Genomic DNA, 23,986 nt, shown 5'->3' with positions numbered 1-23,986 from the left:
GATAGATAGATAGATAGATAGATAGATAGATAGATAGATAGATAGAATCTGAGTAGTTCATGTTTTTTAACCCTCAGAGCGTGTACAATGTTTGACAGAATTTTACAGCAGCTTCCACCTAACTTATAATAATAATAATAATTATAATAATAACATTTATATAGAGTAATTCTAACCTATTGAATGTGTTTTACATAGAGATTGGGGAATCACTTCAACAACCACCTGGATCATGTGGTGGAAGTCATTGTTGTGCTGGTATACTCACCACACATTAGCAATTAAGTGGCGGAGAGGGATAGCCAATTAGAGACGAGATGATTAGGTGGCTAAAATAGTCAGGTTGTGGTGGGCAATACTAGGACATTGGAAAACACATTACACTTATTAGAAGATGCCCAGAGATTGTTTATCACCATAGAGAGTCAGGATCTTCATTTTACATTATACCCAAAGAGTGGCACAAGTTTTACAGCATATATCATTTATTTTTATTTATTTATTCTGTTCTTCAGATTTTTGTCATTCATTTTAATACTAAGACTCTGCAGTAGTCATTTACTTTACTCTGTGTGACTCTGAGACCTTGAAGTTGATGTGCATTATTTTGTGTGTGTAGGTCCCCTAAAATGTCTTCTAGACCAGTGGCCCAAACCCTCCTTAATCTGGCCCTGGTAGCAAGAAGCCAGATAATTTGAAGAATGCATTTTATTCAGCTTACCAAATTGTTTGTAGCCTGTAGCCTAAAAGTTAAATTCAGGACTGCCAAAATTCAAGTTAGTCTGTAGATAGCATGTTTTCCTGTCAGTTCAAATCAAAGTCAGATAAATGTACAAACATTGCTTTTTTCATCTTGTTTCTTTTAGTGATAGTAATCATAGCAATATCTTCTTCTTCTTGCTCCCGTTAGGGGTTGCCACAGCAGATCGTCTTCTTCCATATCTTTCTGTTCTCTGCATCTTGTTCTGTTACACCCATCACCTGCATGTCCTCTCTCACCACATCCATAAACCTTTGCTTAGGCCTTCCTCTTTTTCTCTTCCCTGGCAGCTCTATCCTTAGCATCATTCTCCCAATGTACTCAGCATCTCTCCTCTGCACATGTCCAAACTAATGCAATCTCGCCTCTCTGACTTTGTCTCCCAAATGTCCAACTTGAGCTGACCCTCTAATGTCCTCATTTCTAATCCTATCCATCTTTGTCACACCCAGTTCAAATCTTAGCATCTTTAACTCTGCCACCTCCAGCTCTGTCTCCTGCTTTCTGGTCAGTGCCACCATCTCCAGCCCATATAACATAGCTGGTCTCACTACCGTCCTGTAGACCTTCACTTTCACTATTGCTGATATCCGTCTATCACAAATCACTCCAGACACTCTTCTCCACCCATTCCACCCTGCCTGCACTCTCTTTTTCACCTCTCTTCCACAATCCCCATTACTCAGTACTGTTGATCCCAAGTATTTAAACTCATCCACCTTCACCAACGCTACTCCCTGCATTGTCATCATTCCTCTGACCTCCCTCTCTTTTACACACGTATTCTGTCTTGTTCCTACTAACCTTCATTCCTCTCCTCTCTAGAGCATATCTCCACCTTTCCAGGGTCTCCTCAACCTGCTCCCTACTCTGTCTACAGATCACAGTGTCATCAGTGAACATCATAGTCTACGGGGACTCTTGTCTAATCTCGTCTGTGAACCTGTCCATCACCATTGTAAATAAGAAAGGGCTCAGAGCCGATCCCTGATGTAATCCCACCTCCAACTTGAATGCATCCGTCACTCCTACCACAGACCTCACCACTGTCACACTTCCCTCGTACATATCCTGTACAACTCTTACGTACTTCTCTGCCACTCCCGACTTCCTCATACAATACCTCAGCTCCTCTCGAGGCACCCTGTCATATGCTTTCTCCAGGTCCACAAAGAAGTAATGCAACTCCTTCTGGCCTTCTCTAAACTTCTCCATCAACATCGTCAGAGCAAACATTGAATCTGTGGTGCTCTTTCTTGGCATGAAACCATACTGCTGCTCACTAATCATCACCTCACATCTTAGCCTAGCTTCCACTACTCTTTCCCATAACTTCATGCTATGGCTCATCATTTTTATCCCCCTGTAGTTACTATAGTCCTGCACATCCCCCTTATTCTTAAATATTGGCACCAGTACACTTCTTCTCCACTCCTCAGGCATCCTCTCACTTTCCAAGATTCCATTAAACAATCTGGTTAAAAACTCCACTGCCATCTCTCCTAAACACCTCCATGCTTCCATAAGTATGTCATCTGGACCAACGGCCTTTCCATTTTTCATCCTGTTCATAGCTGTCCTCACTTCCTTCTTGTTAATCCATTGCACTTCCTGATTCACTATCTCCACATCATCCAACCTCTTCTCTCTCTCGTTCTCTTCATTCATCAGCCTCTCAGAGTACTTTTTCCATCTTCTCAACACACTCTCCTCCCTTGTGAGTACGTTTCCATCTTTATCCTTTATCACCCTAACCTGCTAAACATCTTTCCCTGCACGGTCCCTCTGTCTACAGGTCCTGTATTTCCTCATTCCAACCCCAGGTTTCCTTTTCCTCCTTCCTCTTTCCAGATGTCACACCAAGCACCTTTCTTGCTGTCACCCTTACTACATCTGCTGTAGTTTCCCAACTGTCTGGTAACTCTTCACTGCCACCCAGAGCCTGTCTCACCTTCTCCCTAAACTCAACCTTGCAGTCTTCCTTTTTCAACTTCCACCATTTGATCCTTGGCTCTGCCCTCACTCTCTTCCTCTTCTTGATCTCCAACGTCATCCTACAGACCACCATCCTATGCTGCTTAACTACACTTTCCCCTGCCACCACTTTTCAGTCTTCAATCTTCTTCAGATCAACTCTTCTGCATAGGATGTAATTTACCTGTGTGCATCTTCCTCCACTCTTGTATGTAACCCTATTTACTTTGAGCTACTTTTTTGTATGAAAATGTGCTATACAAATAAATGTTGTTATTATTATTATTATTATTATTATTATGTTCCTCCCTTTTCTTAAAATAAGTATTCACCACAGTCATATCCATCCTTTTGACAAAATCCACTATCCTCTGATCTTCATTCCTCTCCTTGACACCATACCTACCTATCATCTCCTTGTCTCCTCTGTTCCCTTCACCAACATGGCCTTTGAAATCCGCTCCAATCACCACTTTCTGTCCCTTGGGTACACTGTTCATCACTTCATCCAACTCACTCCAAAAATCTTCTTTCTCACCCATTGCACACCCAACTTGCGGTGCATATGCACTAACAACATTCATCATCACACCTCCAATTTCCAGCTTCATAATCATTACTCTGTCTGACACTCTTTTCACCTCCAGAACACTCTTGACATACTGTTCCTTCAGAATAACTCCTACCCCATTTCTCCTCCCATCCACACCATGATAGAACAATTTGAATCCACCTCCGATCCACCTGGTCTTACTCCCCTTCCATTTAGTCCCTTGCACGCACAATATATCAACCTTCCTTCTCTCCATTATATCTGCTAATTCTCTCCCTTACCAGTCATACTGCCAACACTCAAAGTTCCTACCCTCAGTTCCACTCTCTTTACTTTCCTCCTCTCCTCCTGCCTCGGAACACACCTCCCCCCTCTTCTTCTCCTTCTTCTTCTTCGGCCAACAGTAGCCCAATTTCCACCAGCACCCTGTTGGCGGTCATTGTTAACCTGGGGCTCGACCAATCCAGTATGGAAATTTGTATTGTTTTCCGCATATTGATTTGGCAAAATTTTACACCGGATGCCCTTCCTGACGTAACCCTCCCCATTTATCCGGGCTTGGGACTGGAACGAAGAAACACACTAGTTTGTGTATCCCCTGTGGCTGGGTTAGTAATCATAGCAATATAATGAACAAAATGTACATTTCAATAGCAAACATTAAAAGAAATAAGAATATCAATGTATTGTGCATGACATTACAGTACAAGTGGTCATAACTTTTAATTTTCAATTATAATATATATTAAATCTTTGAGACTTCAATGCTTATCTGCTATGTTCCCTCACCCTGTCCTCCTGCTGTTGAGTTGATTTTTTGCCAACTCCCTGATTGGAGACAGTTTCACATTCACACATTTCACTTGGCTTCACACTTCTGCTCGACGTGAGAGATCACTGTCTCCATTAGTGCACGTGTAGTTAAACCGATCTGTTACCTGTCAGATCCATTCAGCTCACTTGAAAACAGACAAGGCACTTGGGAGTCTTCAGTGTTGCATCCACTGTGCTGTTCGTTTTTGGCACACATAAAGAAGCCCTCACCAGCTTTTTGCTATGTGATAAAGGTCATGCTTAATAGCTCAGAAGATGCAAGCCCCCCAAATACAGTTTTGAAATGCATAATTATACCTAAACTGTACAATTTACTTGACTTCTCATTTTAATGGTGTTACAAAGAATAATATTGAAACACCTTTTCGTTTAGTACTTTTTGTTTTCTCTTTTTCCAATAAATGCATATTTAGTATATACTGTATACTGCACCATGATCAGATAGCAACCCAAAAACCCCCAAAAATGGAGAAAAAAGCTTTAGTAAAATGCTGGGTAAAAAAACAAAAAACAAACAAACAAAAAAAAACAGCAGCATGTGCACAAAATGGTTAAAGGATAAAGTTAATATGTGCAAAAGACAAAAACACACTACATTAATAGAATGTATAGATTTACTTTTATAAAAACTCAATTCAAAATGAAATCAATGGGAACCAATTATACACTGCATGTATTGATGTATTTCAGACTAAGTTAATTTTCAGGTATACTTAGTACATAGTGTGCATAGTGTGCATAGAACAGTAATAATAATACGACAATAATACAGCAATACAATATGAACAAAATACACACAAAAATACATATACATAAAGTGCAACATATACAGTATATAATATTTATATATAGTGGTCACCAGTGCCAGACAGACCACCAAATCCCAAATTCACTGTAATTCTAGTCTGGGCTCAAAGGAATTTTTAAAGAAAATACCTATCAACAAGCTTTTCCTTTTTACAATCAGTAAAGTTACAATTACATTTATTATCACTTCTCTCTCCTCCACTTCTCCAAGAAAACTTTGTCCTCCTGCTCCAATTTCCAGGGTGACATGGAGGGTTTCCATTTTAAATCCAATCCAGGAGTACTTCTAGTGCCATACCTTTGTCACTAGGAAGCACTTCTTTGTCAGGCAGACCTACCCTGGGACAAGAAGGCTCAGAAGGCTCTGTCACAGACGTCGGTCTTTCTGCCCTTTGTTAAGTCAGTGAGGGGGGTGGCCTGATGCGTAAAATTGGGAATGAACCACCTGTAGTACTCCGTAAGCCCAACGAAGTCATGAACCTGCCTCTGTGTTTCAGGACATGGATATGTAAGCACCTCCAACACCTTGTCCATTTGAGGCTTGAGCAAATCCTTCCCCATGGAATGTCCCAGATAATGGGTTTCCGACATACCCAGCCTGCACCTCCTAGTGTTAGTCGTCAATCCCACCAGCCGCAAACTGTCAAGCACCACCTGAAAGTGGATGAGATGAGATTCCCAGTCATTACTGAAAATGACCACATCGTCAACATATGCTCCTGCATACGCGGAATGGGGACGCAGGATCCAGTCCACCATTCACTGAAATGTGAACAGTGCACCATGGAGACCAAAAGGGAGTGTCAGTAATTCAAAAAGCCCATCTGGAGTGTTGAACGTGGTCTTCTCGCAACTGAACTCCTCCAAGGGCACTTGACAATAACCCTTCATGAGGTCTAGGGTGGAAATATACGAGGCCTGCCTGAACTTCTGTAACAGCTTGTCCACACGCAGCATCGGTATGCATTAAACTTGGAAATCTTGTTCAAATGCCTAAAATCTATACAGAACCGAACTGAACCGTCGGGCTTTGAGACAAGTGTTCCGCAATGTCTGTCCGGCCAGCCGTGGGTGAAAAGACATCGGAGTTCCTCTCGATCAGTAATAGCAATTCTGCTTTCTGTGTGTCATTTAAATCATCCCCAATAGAGGGGTGGTCTGGGGGACCACTGCGGACATGACCAGGACTTTGTGGTGGTCATGCCACTCTTTAGTTTACAAAATTTGTACCGGTTTCTGTCACCTGAGAATCCTGACTATATAATTCACTGGGGACATACGCTCTTCTATTACTGCCGGCCCCTGCCATTCAGCCTGAAATTTGTGTGGATCAATACCAGTACACGATCCCCCTTCTTAAACTCATGTAGTTTATTCATCTTCTCATAATAACATTTCTGTGCCTCCTGCTCGCACTGTTGATGTTCCACTGCAATAGAGGATAATCTGGAAATCTGTTCTTGCAGCGAAACGACTTAATCGACAAATCTCCCACCTCGGGGTGTTTTGTGAGATCCCATCTATTCTTCCTGAAAAATGTCTCTCGGTCAGCAAACCAGAGGAAAGGCACTACTGTATCCCATTTGGTTGGGTCATCATGGGCCGCCCGCCGAATCATCTGTTTTAAGGTTTTATTAAATTGTTCGGTCAGGCCATTTGTCTGCAGATGATATACCATGGAGTGTAATTATGTAATTGGAAAACATTCGCATGGTTGCTTCATGATACAAGATATAAAGGGTGTGCCTTGATCACTTAAAATCTTGTGAGGGATACCAATATGCATGAACATTTCTGAGAGCGCTTTTGCAATAGTCTAGCCATCCACCCACCACGGCCACTTCTGGGTATCTTGTGGCGTAATCAACTAACACGAGATATACTGAAAGCCACTTTTACTCTTCGGAAGCAGGCCAACAAAATCTAATCCCACCCTCTCAAAGGGGAAATCTAAAATAGGCACCAGTACAAGGGGTGCCGTGACGGGTCAGTGAGCGGAAACTATTTGACAGTCAGGACAAGCCTTACAGAATTGCTCTACATCCCAGCCCATATTCACCCAATAAAATATTTTGAAATGTGTTCCCTCATCTTTTCTGTGCTGAGGAGACCCCTCAAAACGTGACTGTGAGCAATTTTTAAAACCTTCTCCCTATGCCAACTTGGCACTACCAACTGCTCGATACACCCATCACCCATGCAATCAGAAATCACCCAATACAGAAAACCATCCTTAATTAAAAAATGTGGTATTTATAAATTTGGGTGCTCTCTCTCCAGATAGTAGGAGTCATTTGCGGCTTGTCTGAATGCAAAATCCAAGTTGCTGTCGGCCTGTTGCAGGTGAGCAAATTTCATTTGGTTGGAAGTCAGTGCTTCCTCCATGTCCGATGCAGCATCACACTCACCTCCCACTGCCATTTTGCTTTTGTCTGGGTCCATATTGGGTGTCCAGTCTGGGGAGGCTGTTGGTGCGAGCGATGGCATGGAAAAGTCTGGCAGCTGTCCCATTCTTCATTCGTCCCTCACCTTGCTGGATAACTCCGGTTCAATTTCAAACCCGGTTCCTTGACTGACATTGTATGCGGTAGGCCCCTCTCTATCCACTATGGGGGAAGGCACTCTGCAGGTGGCCAAGACCCATAGGAAGGGGGCATTCCTTTTTCCTATTAGGTGTGGCGAGGGTGAGGTGTCTGATACAGCAGTCAAAACCTTAAAGTTCTTCCCTTTGCATCACTCCTGGTACCATGTAACGCGTGAGTCTCTGTCTTGCACCCCAAAACACAAGGCTGAGTCTCAATACTTTAGCAAAATCAGCTTTATTCTACTTGAAACAGGAACAGAATAGTATTTATTGGAGCAGGATCTACCACTCTCCCATACACAGATACAGCAAAAAGGCATGGTCGGGGCCAGGTCAGTGGCCAAGTTATACTGTTCTCTGCATTTATAATGTTTCTGGCATCACCCATTGGCAACAGGCACTTATAGTGTGACCACGATCGGCTCGTATTTGTTTCCATGGCGCTATGCTGCTGCACTGCGAAACTGCAGTTGCCTTGACGACAGACAAGCAGCCCTCCACAGACACAGCAGTCATGCTTCGGCGTGTCATCCTGTTGGGAGGGGTCCCAAAAGAGTTCAGAAACTTCACGATATATATATATAAATATATTTCATCCAGAAAGTATTCACAGCGCATCACTTTTTCCACCTTTTGTTATGTTACAGCCTTATTCCAAAATGGATTAAATTCATTTTTTTCCTCAGAATTCTGCACACAACACTCCATAATGACAACGTGAAAAAAGTTTACTTGAGGTTTTTGCAAATTTATTAAAAATAAAAAAACTGAGAAATCCCATGTCCATAAGTATTCACAGTCTTTGCTCAATACTTTGTTGATGCACCTTTGGCAGCAATTACAACCTCAAGTCTTTTTGAATATGATGCCACAAGCTTGGCACACCTATCCTTGGCCAGTTTCGCCCATTCCTCTTTGCAGCACCTCTCAAGCTCCATCAGGTTGGATGGGAAGCGTCAGTGCACAGCCATTTTAAGATCTCTCTAGAGATGTTCAATCGGATTCAAGTCTGGGCTCTGGCTAGGCCACTCAAGGACATTCACAGAGTTGTCCTGAAGCCACTCCTTTGATATCTTGGCTGTGTGCTTAGGGTCGTTGTCCTGCTGAAAGATGAACTGTCGCCCCAGTCTGAGGTCAAGAGCGCTCTGGAGCAGGTTTTCATCCAGAATGTCTCTGTACATTGCTGCAGTCATCTTTCCCTTTATCCTGACTAGTCTCCCAGTTCCTGCCGCTGAAAAACATCCCAACAGCATGATGCTGCCACCACCATGCTTCATTGTAGGGATGGTGCCAGGTTTCCTCCAAACGTGACGCCTGGCATTCACACCAAAGAGTTCAATCTTTGTCTCATCAGACCAGAGAATTTTCTTTCTCATGGTCTGAGAGTCCTTCAGGTGCCTTTTGGCAAACTCCAGGTGGGCTGCCATGTGCCTTTTACTAAGGAGTGGCTTCCGTCTGGCCACTCTACCATACAGGCCTGATTGGTGGATTGCTGCAGAGATGGTTGTCCTTCTGGAAGGTTCTCCTCTCTCCACAGAGGACCTCTGGAGCTCTGACAGGGTGACCATCGGGTTCTTGGTCACCTCCCTGACTAAGGCCCTTCTCCGCCGATTGCTCAGTTTAGATGGCCGGCCAGCTCTAGGAAGAGTCCTGGTGGTTTCGAACTTCTTCCACGTACGGATGATGGAGGCCACTGTGCTCATTGGGACCTTCAAAGCAGCAGAAATTTTTCTGTAACCTTCCCCAGATATGTGCCTCGAGACAATCCTGTCTCGGAGGTCTACAGACAATTCCTTTGACTTCATGCTTGGTTTGTGCTCTGACATGAACTGTCAACAGTGGGACCTTATATAGACAGGTGTGTGCCTTTCCAAATCATGTCCAGTCAACTGAATTTACCACAGGTGCACTCCAATTAAGCTGCCGAAACATCTCAAGGATGATCAGGGGAAAACAGGATGCACCTGAGCTCAATTTCGAGCTTCACGGCAAAGGCTGTGAATACTTATGTACATGTGCTTTCTCAATTTTTTTATTTTTAATAAATTTGCAAAAACCTCAAGTAAACTTTTTTCACGTTGTCATTATGGGGTGTTGTGTGTAGAATTCTGAGGAAAAAAATGAATTTAATCCATTTTGGAATAAAGCTGTAACATAACAAAATGTGGAAAAAGTGATGCGCTGTGAATACTTTCCGGATGCACTGTATATATATATATATATATATATATATATATATATATATATATATATATATACATATATCCATCCATCCATCCATCCATTGTCTCCCGCTTATCCGAGGTCGGGTCGCGGGGGCAGCAGCTTGAGCAGAGATGCCCAGACTTCCCTCTCCCCGGCCACTTCTTCTAGCTCTTCCGGGAGAATCCCAAGGCGTTCCCAGGCCAGTCGAGAGACATAGTCCCTCCAGCGTGTCCTGGGTCTTCCCCGGGGCCTCCTCCGGTTGGACGTGCCCGGAACACCTCACCAGGGAGGCGTCCAGGAGGCATCCTGATCAGATGCCCGAGCCACCTCATCTGACTCCTCTCGATGCGGAGGAGCAGCGGCTCTACTCTGAGCCCCTCCCGGATGACTGAGCTTCTCACCCTATCTTTAAGGGAAAGCCCAGACACCCTGCGGAGGAAACTCATTTCAGCCGCTTGTATTCGCGATCTCGTTCTTTCGGTCACTACCCATAGCTCATGACCATAGGTGAGGGTAGGAACATAGATCGACTGGTAAATTGAGAGCTTTGCCTTGCGGCTCAGCTCCTTTTTCACCACGACAGACCGATGCAATGCACGCAATTACTGCGGATGCCGCACCGATCCGCCTGTCGATCTCACGCTCCATTCTTCCCTCACTCGTGAACAAGACCCCGAGATACTTGAACTCCTCCACTTGGGCAGGATCTCGCTACCAACCCTGAGAGGGCACTCCACCCGTTTCCGGCTGAGGACCATGGTCTCGGATTTGGAGGTGCTGATTCTCATCCCAGCCGCTTCACACTCGGCTGCGAACCGATCCAGAGAGAGCTGAAGATCACGGCCTGATGAAGCAAACAGGACAACATCATCTGCAAAAAGCAGTGACCCAATCCTGAGCCCACCAAACTGGACCCCCTCAACACCCTGGCTGCGCCTAGAAATTCTGTCCATAAAAGATATGAACAGAATCGGTGACAAAGGGCAGCCCTGGCGGAGTCCAACTCTCACTGGAAACGGGTTCGACTTACTGCCGGCAATGCGGACCAAGCTCTGGCACCGATCCTACAGGGACTGAACAGCCCTTATCAGGGGGGCCGGTACCCCATACTCTCGGAGTACCCCCCCACAGGATTCCCCGAGGGACACGGTCGAATGCCTTTTCTAAGTCCACAAAACACATGTAGACTGGTTGGGCAAACTCCCATGCACCCTCCAGGACCCTGCTAAGGGTATAGAGCTGGTCCACTGTTCCGCGACCAGGACGAAAACCACACTGTTCCTCCTGAATCCGAGGCTCGACTATCCGACGGACCCTCCTCTCCAGGACCCCTGAATAGACTTTTCCAGGGAGGCTGAGGAGTGTGATCCCTCTGTAGTTGGAACACACCCTCCGTTCCCCCTTTCTTAAAGAGGGGGACCACCACCCCGGTCTGCCAATCCAGAGGCACTGTCCCTGATGTCCATGCGATGTTGCAGAGGCGTGTCAGCCAAGACAGTCCTACAACATCCAGAGCCTTGAGGAACTCCGGGCGTATCTCATCCACCCCCGGGGCCCTACCACCAAGGAGTTTTTTTGACCACCTCGGTGACCTCAGTCCCAGAGATGGGGGAGCCCACCTCTGAGTCCCCAGGCTCTGCTTCCTCATTGGAAGGCATGTTAATGGGATTGAGGAGGTCTTCGAAGTATTCCCCCCACCGACCCACAACATCCCGAGTCGAGGTCAGCAGCGCACCATCCCCACCATATACAGTGTTGACACTGCACTGCTTCCCCCTTCCTGAGACGCCGGATGGTGGACCAGAATCTCCTCGAAGCCGTCCGAAAGTCATTCTCCATGGCCTCCCCAAACTCCTCCCACGCCCGAGTTTTTGCCTCAGCAACCACCAAAGCCGCATTCCGCTTGGCCTGCCGGTACCTATCAGCTGCCTCCGGGGTCCCACAGGACAAAAGGGTCCTGTAGGACTCCTTCTTCAGCTTGACGGCATCCTTCACCGCCGGTGTCCACCAGCGGGTTCGGGGATTGCCGCCACGACAGGCACCGACCCCCTTACGGCCACAGCTCCGGTCAGCTGCCTCAACAATAGAGGCACGGAACATGGCCCATTCGGACTCAATGTCCCCCACCTCCCTCGGGATGTGGTCGAAGTTCTGCCGGAGGTGGGAGTTGAAGCTACTTCTGACAGGGGGCTCTGCCAGACGTTCCCAGCAGACCCTCACAACACGTTTGGGCCTACCACGCCTGACCGGTATCCTCCCCCACCATCGAAGCCAACTCACCACCAGGTGGTGATCAGTTGACAGCTCCGCCCCCTCTCTTCACCCGAGTGTCCAAGACATGTGGCCGCAAGTCCGACGACACAACCACAAAGTCGATCATTGAACTGAGGCCTAGGGTGTCCTGGTGCCAAGTGCACATATGAACACCCCCTATGCTTGAACATGGTGTTCGTTATGGACAATCCATGACGAGCACAGAAGTCCAATAACAAAACACCGCTCGGGTTCAGATCAGGGGGGCCATTCCTCCCAATCACGCCCTTCCAGGTCTCACTGTCATTGCCTACGTGAGCATTGAAGTCTCCCAGCAGAACGAGGGAGTCCCCAGAAGGTATGCCCTCTAGCACCCCCTCCAGGGACTCCAAAAAGGGTGGGTACTCCGAACTGCTGTTCGGTGCATACGCACAAACAACAGTTAGGACCCGTCCCCCCACCCGAAGGCGAAGGGAGGCTACCCTCTCGTCCACCGGGGTAAACCCCAATGTACAGGCTCCAAGTTGGGGGGCAATAAGTATACCCACACCTGCTCGGCGCCTCTCACCGGGGGCAACTCCAGAGTGGTAGAGAGTCCAGCCCCTCTCAAGGAGATTGGTTCCAGAGTCCAAGCTGTGCGTCGAGGTGAGTCCGACTATATCTAGCCGGAACCTTCCCCTTCAGAGAGGTGACATTCCACGTCCCAAGAGCCAGTTTCTGTAGCCGAGGATCGGACCGCCAAGGTCCCCGCCTTCGGCCACCACCCAACTCACACTGCACCCGACCTCCTTGGCCCCTCCCATAGGTGGTGAGCCCATGGGAAGGGGGACCCACGTTGCCTCTTCGGGCTGTGCCCGGCCGAGCTCCATGGGTGCAGGCCCAGCCACCAGGCGCTCGCCATCGAGCCCCACCTCCAGGCCTGGCTCCAGAGTGGGGCCCCGGTGACCCGCGTCCGGGCAAGGGAAAACGCCGTCCAAAATTGTTTTTCTTCATATGAGGTTTGTTTAACCGCTCTTTGTCTCATCCCTCACCTAGGACCAGTTTGCCTTGGGTGGCCCTACCAGGGGCATAAAGCCCCGGACAACAGAGCTCTAGGATCATTGGGACACGCAAACCCCTCCACCACGATAAGGTGACGGTTAAAGGAGGGGATATACATATATATATACATATATATACAGTATATATAGTGGTGAAAAGTGAAGCAGTTTCCATTTATTATTTATTTATGGACAATGCAAATGCAAGTCATACTGGAAATTGAAGTTGTTTAAATTCAAAAGGGAGTTCTTTTGAAATCTTAGGTATATGTAGAATAAAAACTTCCTCTCCCTTTCCGATTCCAGTTGGAATAGTAGCTTCGATTACGTTCTCACAACCTTGATACATAATTTTTTTCCAAATTAAATTAGAATTTACTGTTTTAGGATTTTCCTTAATTTTTGAATCATTTTCATGCATTTAAATTTTTTTATTAATCACTGAAACTGTAGCTTTTGGATATTTACTCTTCCTTTCACTTTGTGATTACATTGTGATGAACATCAGGACAAACAAACTTTCTTGTTTATTTATCAGATATATAGTATATACACTATCAGGTCCAAAAGTATGGAAACAGTGACATCATTTTCATAATTTTGGTTGTCTACGCCTTCACAATGGACTTGAAATAAAGCAATCATTATGGGATTGAAGACATTCGGCTTTAATATAAGGGGTTTACCAAAAATATTGTATGAGCCATTTAGGAATGACAGCCATTTTTCCATATAGCCCCACCCAGTTTTCCAGGGGCTCAAAAGTATATGGAATTTAACTGACAAGCTGTTCCATAGCTGTTCCATGGATAATTATTTCATTATCTATTAAGCATATAAAAGGTCTGGAATTGATTCCAAGTACGGAATTTGTATGTTGAAGCTTTCACTGTGAACTCTCAATAAACAGTCCATCTTTTAGCTGAAAAAAAACCAAAACAAACCCTTAGAGAGATAGCAGAAACATCAGGATTGGTCAAATCAACCATTTGTTATATTCTTTAAAATAATTTATGTAACATGAAGATAATGTTGTGTTTTTTTTTAACTCTCTGACTGTTAAATTGGCTGGAACATAAACCTGCAGCCCAATGTCATTGGGTATCCAGGACTGAGTATGATAACCACTGATATATAGACTGTACTATTTGCATCACAAATATTTAACACATCAGTTTCACCCACTGGCTTGGACCTTGAATTTTTTTGCTTTTGGAGAGTCACCATGCTTGCATTGTTTCAGTTGTTGTTGAAGGGTACTAGGTGACAACAAATCTTCAAAGGCATATATTTTTCTCTAACTTTAGAAATTTAATTTTAGCATGATATTTTTTTTTTTTTTGCAATTTATGGCATTCATTCTCTGAAACAAGAAAATAAATACCACAAAGTTAGGTCTTCTAACAGGTCCTTGCATATCACAACTTTTCAGTGGTCCCTTTTACTAGTTGCATTGCCGAAAGCCTTTTGTTGCCTGTCTTTACATTGTTGGTTAAAGTTACTAAAGTGTGACAATAAATACATTAAAGGAGACTGGAGAGCCCTCAAGCTACTTAGCTAGTAAAGAAGACACAGTGTGAGCAACATGACAGTGATCTACAGTGAGGCTTTCAGTTGATCTTCTTGAACTCCTGAAATCCCAGGGAGGTCAATGAATGGGCTGCCCAGGGCCTAAGGAAAGAAAAAGACAGATGCTAGCTTCATCTGTGAAGCAATGACTACTGAAGCAACTAAGCTGTTCTATTAAGGTAGGATAGAGAGGATCTGTGGACTGATAAGACTGAAAATACTGATGATAAACTATTAAATTAACCATCTAAATCCAATTGCCTTGCAAGACTAGAAAGATTTATAATGGCTGATATTTCCAGAAGTGTGTTTTAAGACAGAAGTGCAATATGCTTTTTTGGTGTTCTGAAACAATAAATCTATCCCATTGATAAAAACATTATCTTCGCAACTTTGATATTTTAACATGAAACAAATTGAAACATTTTAGTAAAAATCAGTGGTAAACCTGTCAAGGTTCCATTTTGGATCACATCCTTGAATTTTAATTTGTATTTTTTAAATTTGTGCTTTCTTTCTTTTTCTATTTAGCTATTCATTATTTCATTGTTCTTTCCATTTTCTAAACCCATTTTATCATGTGCAGGGCTATGTGGAAGCTGGAGCCCATACCAGCAAGCATAGGGCACAAGGCAGGAACAGCCACTGAACAGGGCACCAGTCCATCAACAGGTCATATTTCATTGTTAATTGTCTAAATTTTGTGAATCAATTAATGAATCCATTTTTTAAGTTTAGTTATATTTTTCTTATATTGTGTTAATCATATAATTAGGTTTATTGATAATAGTGGGACAAGACTCTTTCTGATTAGGTAACAGTTTTGGTTACAGTACTAGAGGGCTATGTAACCCTTAGGCAGCCATTGCTGTGATGGACTGGTATGGTTTAGAGTCACTCTGTGTACTTGCTCCCTGATTTTTTTTTATGAATTGTTAAGGAATATTTGTTAAAATATTGGAATTAAATACAAATCCATTTTTGAAGATATGTTTTACTTGATCATATTGACACTAAAATAGAATAAGCAGGTTTAAGAATGATGTGCTGTTATGTTTCTTTGTTCTTTATACAAAAAATGTTATGCTTTTTAAGTGTATTCTATTTTTCATACATTGTTTTTACAATGCTTCACCCCCTGCTCGCTTTGCTCACCAACCCCCCAGCCGGTGATACGCGCCAGCCACTTTGCATCTCTGCCGCTCACATATGTGGATTTCACTTTCACCAAACAACAAATCTTTTAGTTCTCACGGATATGCCTCTTCTTTGGGAAGAAACACTACTTTTCCCTAATGGCAACACGAATTAGACGATCTACAGGTCTTCAACTTAAAGTTTATATTCAATCTCTTTTCGCTGTTCCATTATTTCACGAGTAATAATTTCCATTTATTTGCACTAATGCGATCTTTACTATCATTCTTTTGGGACTTTTGAATTTTTGTACTTTCATTATCTCCTACCTGCTCTGCATGTGTATCGCGCCAACGTTTTGGAACCTCTTTACAACGTTCTACTTTGTTATCTACCCCGGGCATGGTTAATTCTCTTGGAAACAAAGTCTCCTCTCACGGGACTTGAAAGTATCTCTCTGAGGACAGTGAAAGATCAGACATAATATACTGTGACTGTTCATGCAGTATGAAGAGATACTACAATTAATTATTATGAATAGATGCCTGACTGGCAAGACAACGTCATGGACAAGGGTAACTCCAGAATAATATAGGGCAGAGTAAACATCCATGACAGACCTCTAGAAAAGCCTGCCAGTGGGGAAGCTGGGCCATTGAGTGTCAGTAAAGCCAGCATATGTATTGACTGCGCAGAAGGGCAACAGGCAAGGGCATCAGCACAGGGAAGAGAGAGAGAGAAGCACTGCCTTCAATGACTAAATAAAGTTTTGCTCAGAATTACTGAAGGTAGGAGATATAAGAGGAATAGCTGACACTCTGCATGAAGAGAGTGAGTGTGGTAAAGGGTTACAAGACCCTTTATGAGAGAGTTAAGTCCATGTTGACGGGTCTAGGCTGAGTCAGAGAAGGGCTGTGTGTGATATTATTATCTGTTTTATATATGTATTTTGGTCTTTTTTGCTATTAGGATTCTGTTTCTAAGGTTTAAGTTTAGTTTTGTTTCAGTCTGAAAAAGTTTTATTTTTATGTCATCTTCTTTTTTGTCGTTTATGCAGCATTTTTTGGATACAAAATGTTTTCACGATTGTCGAGGTAATACCGTCAAGAAAGGGACCCAGTAAATATAGCAGCAGTTTCTGTATGCGCTGTCCCGCAATGGAGAAGCAACATCTTTAAAGTCTATAGTGTGGTTAGCTTTGTTCCTAAGTAGGCCCTAGTGCTTGATTTGGTTTCGATTTTGGTTTTATCTTTGATTGAAGATTCTCAGTTTGCCCTTCTCTTCCTAGTCGTCTGTTATAATTGCTTTCCCAATTTTGACCCCTGTCTTTTCCCGGTCTTGTTGCTATCTCACAATAATCTGTGGTCAATTTTGTGTATCTGAACACTGAATATTATGGTGAGCATTGTGAAATAGGCCATGATTTATTTACATTACCATTAATTTTGTGCTTGATCACCACCACCATTTTGTGGCTATACTTACCTGGCTGAGGCTATGTTGTTTTCAGTTGCCATGCCCATTGCCAATCACATGACACAGAGATCACATGATGCACTGTGTTATCATATTTCACATTTTCATTTATTTCCTTATCAGATGCTTTTATCCAAAGCGACTCTTAAAGGTGGTCAACATAATAAAATGACAATCCACTGGTATTTGTTATCCATGAATTTGATCACTCTTGTCAAAAAGAGTTCTAAACAAATTCTTGATTAGTGTTAGTGCAGTTTATAAAAACAAATTAGCTTTAGTGTTTCTTTGACAATGAAATTTTGACTTGTTTGTACTTTGACTTCTCTTGGTCTTAATTAGGCTTTGCTGCAGTTTGTGTCCTTTGATCCTTCCATCTCCCAGTCATTATTTAAAATGAAAAGAAAATCACCCCGCGCTCCAGCACACCCCAGGTGTTCAGTACTATTCAAAACCTGTTTTGTCCGATCCAGAGTGGCAGCAGCCATTTGCTTTTTTTGTTTTTCTCTTTGGTGTACTTAGTGTTCTCCATATGTTTCTCCCTCACTTATCTGTCTATAGTTTTAGCAACAGAGACTGGAGGATCATCTCAAGAGCCCACTTCCTATTAGAGTTTATATAGAGTACAGTATGTCAATAACTACTTCTGTTTTTAACAACACAAAACTGGTCTGCAAAACAAGATGTTCATTTTAATTCAACAGAGACAAAACATTTTATTTTAAATATTTTTATTCTTTTCTCATCAAACGAGCTTGTAAAAGTGGTCAACAAAAAGGGGAAATTAAACTGTTATCATGCCTTGGCAGCAGGTACAGATCATAAAATTACTTTCTGAAAATGACAGCATCTAATTAGCAGCTATTGTTCTTTGGATCCAATCAGTGTAGTTGCAGACTTTGGCATAAACACCAGGGTGATTTCTCTCAGCACAGCCATATCCCCAGGAAACTACACCTTGAAGAACCCCATTGCAGACAACAGGTCCACCAGAGTCTCCCTAAAACATAAGAAAACAGAGTGATATGCTATTTCTGTTTATAGGAGAATCACACACATGCACTGTTTCAGCAGACAGACAGAAAGCCCTCAATTCAAGAGAAGATCATGGATAAGATTAATGTGAATGAGTTAGACCTAAATGGTTTAAATAAATAAGGAGAAAGATCAAATCTCATTCAATTTATAGTTTGTACATTTTAGTGAGGACTAAATTAGAAATGGTTGGTGGAAATGGCAAACAAATGGTTCAATTGAAAGCCTCTGCAGGAGACACAGTATATATGTAATGTCCTACCTGGCAAGAATCCTTTCCACCTTCCAGGTAACCAGCACAGAACATATTCTCGGTGATCATTCCTGGGTAGGAACTCTGGCAGACAGCAGTAGTCAATATGGGCACCTCAACACATTGAAGTTGGTCTCCACTCACTGGGAAAACAAAACCACCATTTAATTACAATGGAGTGGGTTTTGAATGATATACAGGATAATAAGAACTGGATATCAGGTCTAAGGACGTCTTATTCATTACTGTCAGTGAGATGTTTTGCACTGAAGGCAAACTCATGTCATTCATTTCTCAGGAGACATGATATATTTCAGTCAGTAATGTTTGGGTACAAAAGTTATTTTTAAACCTTTAAAATTATAACCCATCACTGAAATCCCTATTTTTAAATGACACAATAAATTTTTTAAATCTTATACTATCACACTGTGAATTACCTGGAAACCAAAACTACAATATACAGCAGCCACTAAATGAAAATACAAATTGGTGACATTGTTTCCTTACTCACCTGAGCTGAGAGTGTCGCCCCACCCAGAGACGGTGCAAACAGTGCCAGCTGCAGCGCATTCACTTGGAAGATGCACTGGCTGAATGTTCTCGTCCAGCACAGCTGCTCTCGAAAGCTTGATGAGCATGACGTCGTTGTCAATGGTGTAAGGATTATAATTAGGGTGACGAATCACTCTCACCGAACTGATGAACTGCTCTGTCCCCTCACTGTATGTGATATCATGTTCTCCCAGGCGAACTTCAATGCGGCTGGGTGCATCAAGAGAAGTGGCACGTTAGTTCATTTGACTAATTTTTCTCCTGCTATTTCTCATAAAATGAAGTTTAAAGAGAACAATACTAATAGATGACTTAAATATACAATGCCATGTTTACAATTGGATGATTTAATAAATCTTTTCTGAAACATAAAATATAGGCTGTAAAGAGTAAATCAAATATGTTTTTGCAGGAAAGATGCCTGTAAAAATGTTCATGCATAAATTAGTAAAGTTAAAAAGTTGAAGTGTTGTTTATAGCTAGGTTCGTGTTTAAGGGTAGCAATGAAATACTTGTTCTGGATATAGAGGGTGGATTATGAATAAATAAATTAAGGAATGAAGAACATTGCAAGCAATCCACAAAGTTTTTAGGCTAGAGCTAAAACTTACTTTTATCATTCAATAAACACTACTAAAATGTATACAAGCACAAATACAAATGATTGGCTTGAATCTATCTATTGTTACATACATGTGCATTGGGAATATCTCACGGGTTTGGGATTATTTGAACATATGGGAACGTTTTTTTGGTGTGCCACTGCCACTGACACAATTTCTATTTCCTTTACAGTGGAAAAGACTACTGATGTCACTTCCTGTTGGTGGGGCATACATGCTAGCTCTTTCCCTGCTAAATAATAGATATATAAGGTACTTTTTTCTATGTCTATAACAAAATGGTAAAATAATTTAAAAATAATGAAGATTGAATGAGAAAATCAGAATAGCCTGCTTGTCAAACATAGGGTTTTTGGCTATTGCTAAACTGACTGTAACAGCTTACTGCCTCAGTGGCAGACGAAATCACATGCTATCTTAGAAAATGACTTTGGAATTTAATTATACATGGTAAAATGCTCTGAGTTACTAACAAAAATACCCCATCCAAAAATGATGTTTTTTATATATTACTTGTCCCATATGTTTTTGTAGTAATGGCCAAAAAATGTTTTTAATTTCATGTTTTCATGGAAAGTCAAGCAAAATGACACCTTTTATTGGCTAACTAAAAAGATTACAATATGCAAGCTTTTGAGGCAACTCAGACCCCTTCTTCAGGCAAAATGTAATCAAGATGTAATCATTACGTCTCGCCTGAAGAAGGGGCCTGAGTTTCCTCAAAAGCTTGCATATTGTAATCTTTTTAGTTAGCCAATAAAAAGTGTCATTTTGATTGGCTTTTCACTACATTCATAATGGCTAACACGGTACAACACCCTAGTACTACATGTTTTCATGGAGAATGCAGTTCTCAGAATGGAGATAAACAAGTTTATGGTAGAGTGGCACTCTGAGGTAACCAATTCAAGATCACAGCACACAATAGAATCAATGCACATAACAAAAAAGCAGATCTTGTTTTATTTTAAATAATTCTGGAAAAATCAGTGTCTGGCATAAACAAGAAATGCAGTTTGAATAGGATTGAGCTTTTGATTTGAACATAGGATTCTTGACCAGTAAATAAAGGGAAGTGGAATATTTTTAGTTCAGACATTCAATTCCATGCTAACTGGGTTTTTTGTTTAGCTTGTTCTGAGCAACACAGTCTGCTGCCGCCATTAACTTCAACAAAACATGTGGAAATATAATAAGATACTCTAAAATAATGTGTGAAACAAGGAAGAACATTTAACCTGATTTTTTAAAATCTCGACAAAACATTTTAAGAGTATAATTATCCTCTATAGTACAGAAGAGTTACAGTGAAATGTACTTACGACTTATAACAGTGAGCAGCAGATAGCACCCACTCCTCACTGATCAAAGAGCCACCACAGAAGTGGTACCCCGCATTCAAAGACACTTGCCAGGGCTTAGAGTGTTCTGGGCATTCGTAGCCCCCTACAATCTTGTCATCATCTGCATACACTGAAAAAAATATCACTTGTACATTAATCAAGGATTACAGACTATAATAAATTTGACTTTCTTCAGATCAACAAACATGCAAGCTATATGCTAAAATAAAAGTAATGGATGAATAAAAATCCCAAGCTTTCTTCACACTTTGATAATATGCTCTGTGATATCTACTTTGTCTTATTTGACAAGGGAAAAGTATACAAATGATTTTATAATAAAAACTATTTTCCACTGTTTAATTCTTTGGCGTAATGGAGAATGAATAAAATTAGGTCTTACCAGTGGCACCCAGCAGGAAGAGTAGAACTATAGACTTCATGTTTGCTAAGAAGATGCTTGTCTTCAATGAGACAGAATACGAGAACTTCTGGATTTTATATTTGTTCTTATCTTTACACATGGCAAACATTAGCATACTGTTAACTGTAAGATAAGCATATCTAAGGATTTTCTAATAATACATGCCAATGTAAATAATTAGATATACCTATGAATGAGAAAACATCACCTGGATATGTATTATATTTAACTCTTAGCACAAGTAAAATCAAAGTCACCGTTTCTGATGTATCTATGGCAAAACATGATTTTTTTATTCTTATTTAAGTTAAAAATATTAACATGTTAGAAATATTGATAGTTGTGTGTTCTCTTTGTTAAAATTGGTCCTTAGCTCAGCCCTACACACCCACAAGAGCTACAAGGTTTTGATGATCTGAAGACAACAGTCAGAGCTGAGAAAGCTTGTGGGCAAAGCCTTTAAAATGAAATGTGATGCCGACATGAAGAAGACTTTGTCTGGCAATGAGCAGTATGAGTATTCATGGACACCTGGCCAGCATTTCCTAGTGTACCCTAAATGACTCTGGGCCATTATATGCCAGTGCTTCCTGAACAGAGAGTGAACCTTTGCAGCTGAGTGGTTTGGAAGTCAAAAATGATTTCCAAAGTGGGCTTTTTGCCTGTTGATGTATTGATAATTATGATTATAAGTTCTTTAGTTGTTATTGAAGGTGTTGTGTTTTTCTTGTTGGTTATGTGGTCATCAAGCAATGGGTTTCCTGATCATTATCCCTAAGTACACATCCAACATTATAGTCCTGGATTCAGTGCTCACTGATTATCTAAGATGCTACTTGGATTGCTACTTAACCCATCAATGATTACAAGCTAGGCAGCAAACAAGCACTATGTGGTGAACTGCAGGTTTAAGTAGACATTCTTTATGCAGCAAACATGAAATAACTTGATATTAAAATGACACAATGTATGCAAAAGCTATAAGAACTGAACAGAGGAGTTCACATAATATTAAACAGGCTTTATCAAATGGCAGGCATTCTGTTAAACCGAGTACAACTTACAATTATGGAATAAATTTGTTAATTGCAGATTAATGGTGGCATTTTGAAAATGCTTAACGCTCAGACACATCAATCAGTTTCTAAACATATTTTTTTTATTTTTAGTACAGTGTCATAGGGACAAGAAACTTATTCAGAAAGCATTTGCTGCTTGTTTGGATTTATGCCGAACAAGGCATCCCCCATGGCTCCGCCCGTGTAGTACAGGAGAGACTTTAAAAATCAATACAAAAATTTAAAAATAAATGTAATTGAGAAGAATTTATATTGATAGCTTTCATATCCAAGGGCCTCTCGACATACAGTATTTCTGGTTTTGCTATCAGGGGAGAGAATGTAGCTGTGATCTCTTTGCCAAAAATGTAAAAAGTTGGCAAGGTATCTCTGGCCAAGTGGAAGGTAGGTGCACTCCAACGTCAAACATTGCTACTGTATCTGATCATGTTCAGCTCTAATGGGAGAGCGTCTCTGCCAATGAGCAGGTACCCTCTAAAACACACATAGCTGTGAACTCTCTTTGAAAAACGTCAACTGTTACTCTTTAACAACCTCTAGATGATAATGTCTGCTGAACAAGCAGGTATTGCTAGCTAAGTGGAGGCAAAGAATGCTCAAACACATGGCGAGAGGTAGAGCAACTCGAACGGAGGCTGGCGCGTGAGTAACGAGGGCCCCACCCGGCTCCCTACTCCTGAGGTCCTGCCTCCACATCCCCTCGGCCTGCAGCCTGTCTCTCAGATTCGCGTGAATAAATTATTGCCACAACCGAACTATAATACTTAGCGCGATGAGAGAAGTCGCAAAATCAACCAGAATGTTCAAGCAAATTATAGAAAAAAAACTAATCTGGGGTGCCCAATACGTTGATCGTGATTGACCGGTAGTTCGGAAAGGTAGTGTAGGTAGATCGTGTTGCATTGAAAAAAATTTTTTTTAGATGTTAGTCTATCATCTATCCTCCCTATGGCATTTGCCACTTGATTGACATTCAGGGCGGCCAGTCTGAGATCTCTTCTCTTCTAACACATGGGTCATCACGCACGCACGATCAAACATGTGAGCTACTGCAAAACTCCAGCGATGTAAGTGACCTAGTTAGCCTTCCGATTTATATCTACTAAAGAAGGGATATTAAAAAAAAATTGGGCTGGACATGCGGAATGGGAATGTCACAATCGAGGTGCGTTTGTCTGATCTGTAAATCTATCATTGCTATTCCAAAGAAAGGAAAATGTGTAAAGGCACTTTCGAACTATTCATAAAAACTACGACACCGACTTCCCTCCAAAAAGCGAGCTGAGAAAGAAAATGGTGAGGAAACTAAAATCACAGTTAATCGGATACCAGTCATTTTTCACTCAACTTAATTGCAACACTGTTTCACGTAAAACTCGTCTACAGTGTAGGATGAGATTTTGAAACTACAGGCTGACATTCAGCTGAAGTCCAGGGCTCATGGACAGTTTTGAAACTTACTCACAGAGGAAAAGTACCCAA

General features: G+C 42.0%; 1 protein-coding gene across 1 annotated transcript; it reads right to left on the bottom strand.

The window, feature by feature from the left end:
- Nucleotides 1–17,906: 17,906 nt before the first annotated feature.
- On the bottom strand, nt 17,907–21,471 carry LOC114667720 (trypsin-1-like). Its single transcript, XM_028823138.1, has 5 exons — nt 21,405–21,471; nt 20,981–21,131; nt 18,995–19,245; nt 18,490–18,623; nt 17,907–18,192 (listed from the first exon to the last, which is right to left on the bottom strand). The coding sequence occupies exons 1-5, from the start codon at nt 21,442–21,444 to the stop codon at nt 18,043–18,045; spliced, it is 726 nt and encodes a 241-aa protein (XP_028678971.1). The 5' UTR covers nt 21,445–21,471; the 3' UTR covers nt 17,907–18,042.
- Between the last annotated feature and the right edge of the window lie 2,515 nt (nt 21,472–23,986).

Source organism: Erpetoichthys calabaricus, chromosome 17, assembly GCF_900747795.2.
Source record: "Erpetoichthys calabaricus chromosome 17, fErpCal1.3, whole genome shotgun sequence".
NCBI lineage: Eukaryota > Metazoa > Chordata > Cladistia > Polypteriformes > Polypteridae > Erpetoichthys > Erpetoichthys calabaricus.
The sequence above is the reverse complement of the archived record's forward strand: the minus strand, read 5'-3'. Positions and strand labels throughout refer to the sequence as shown.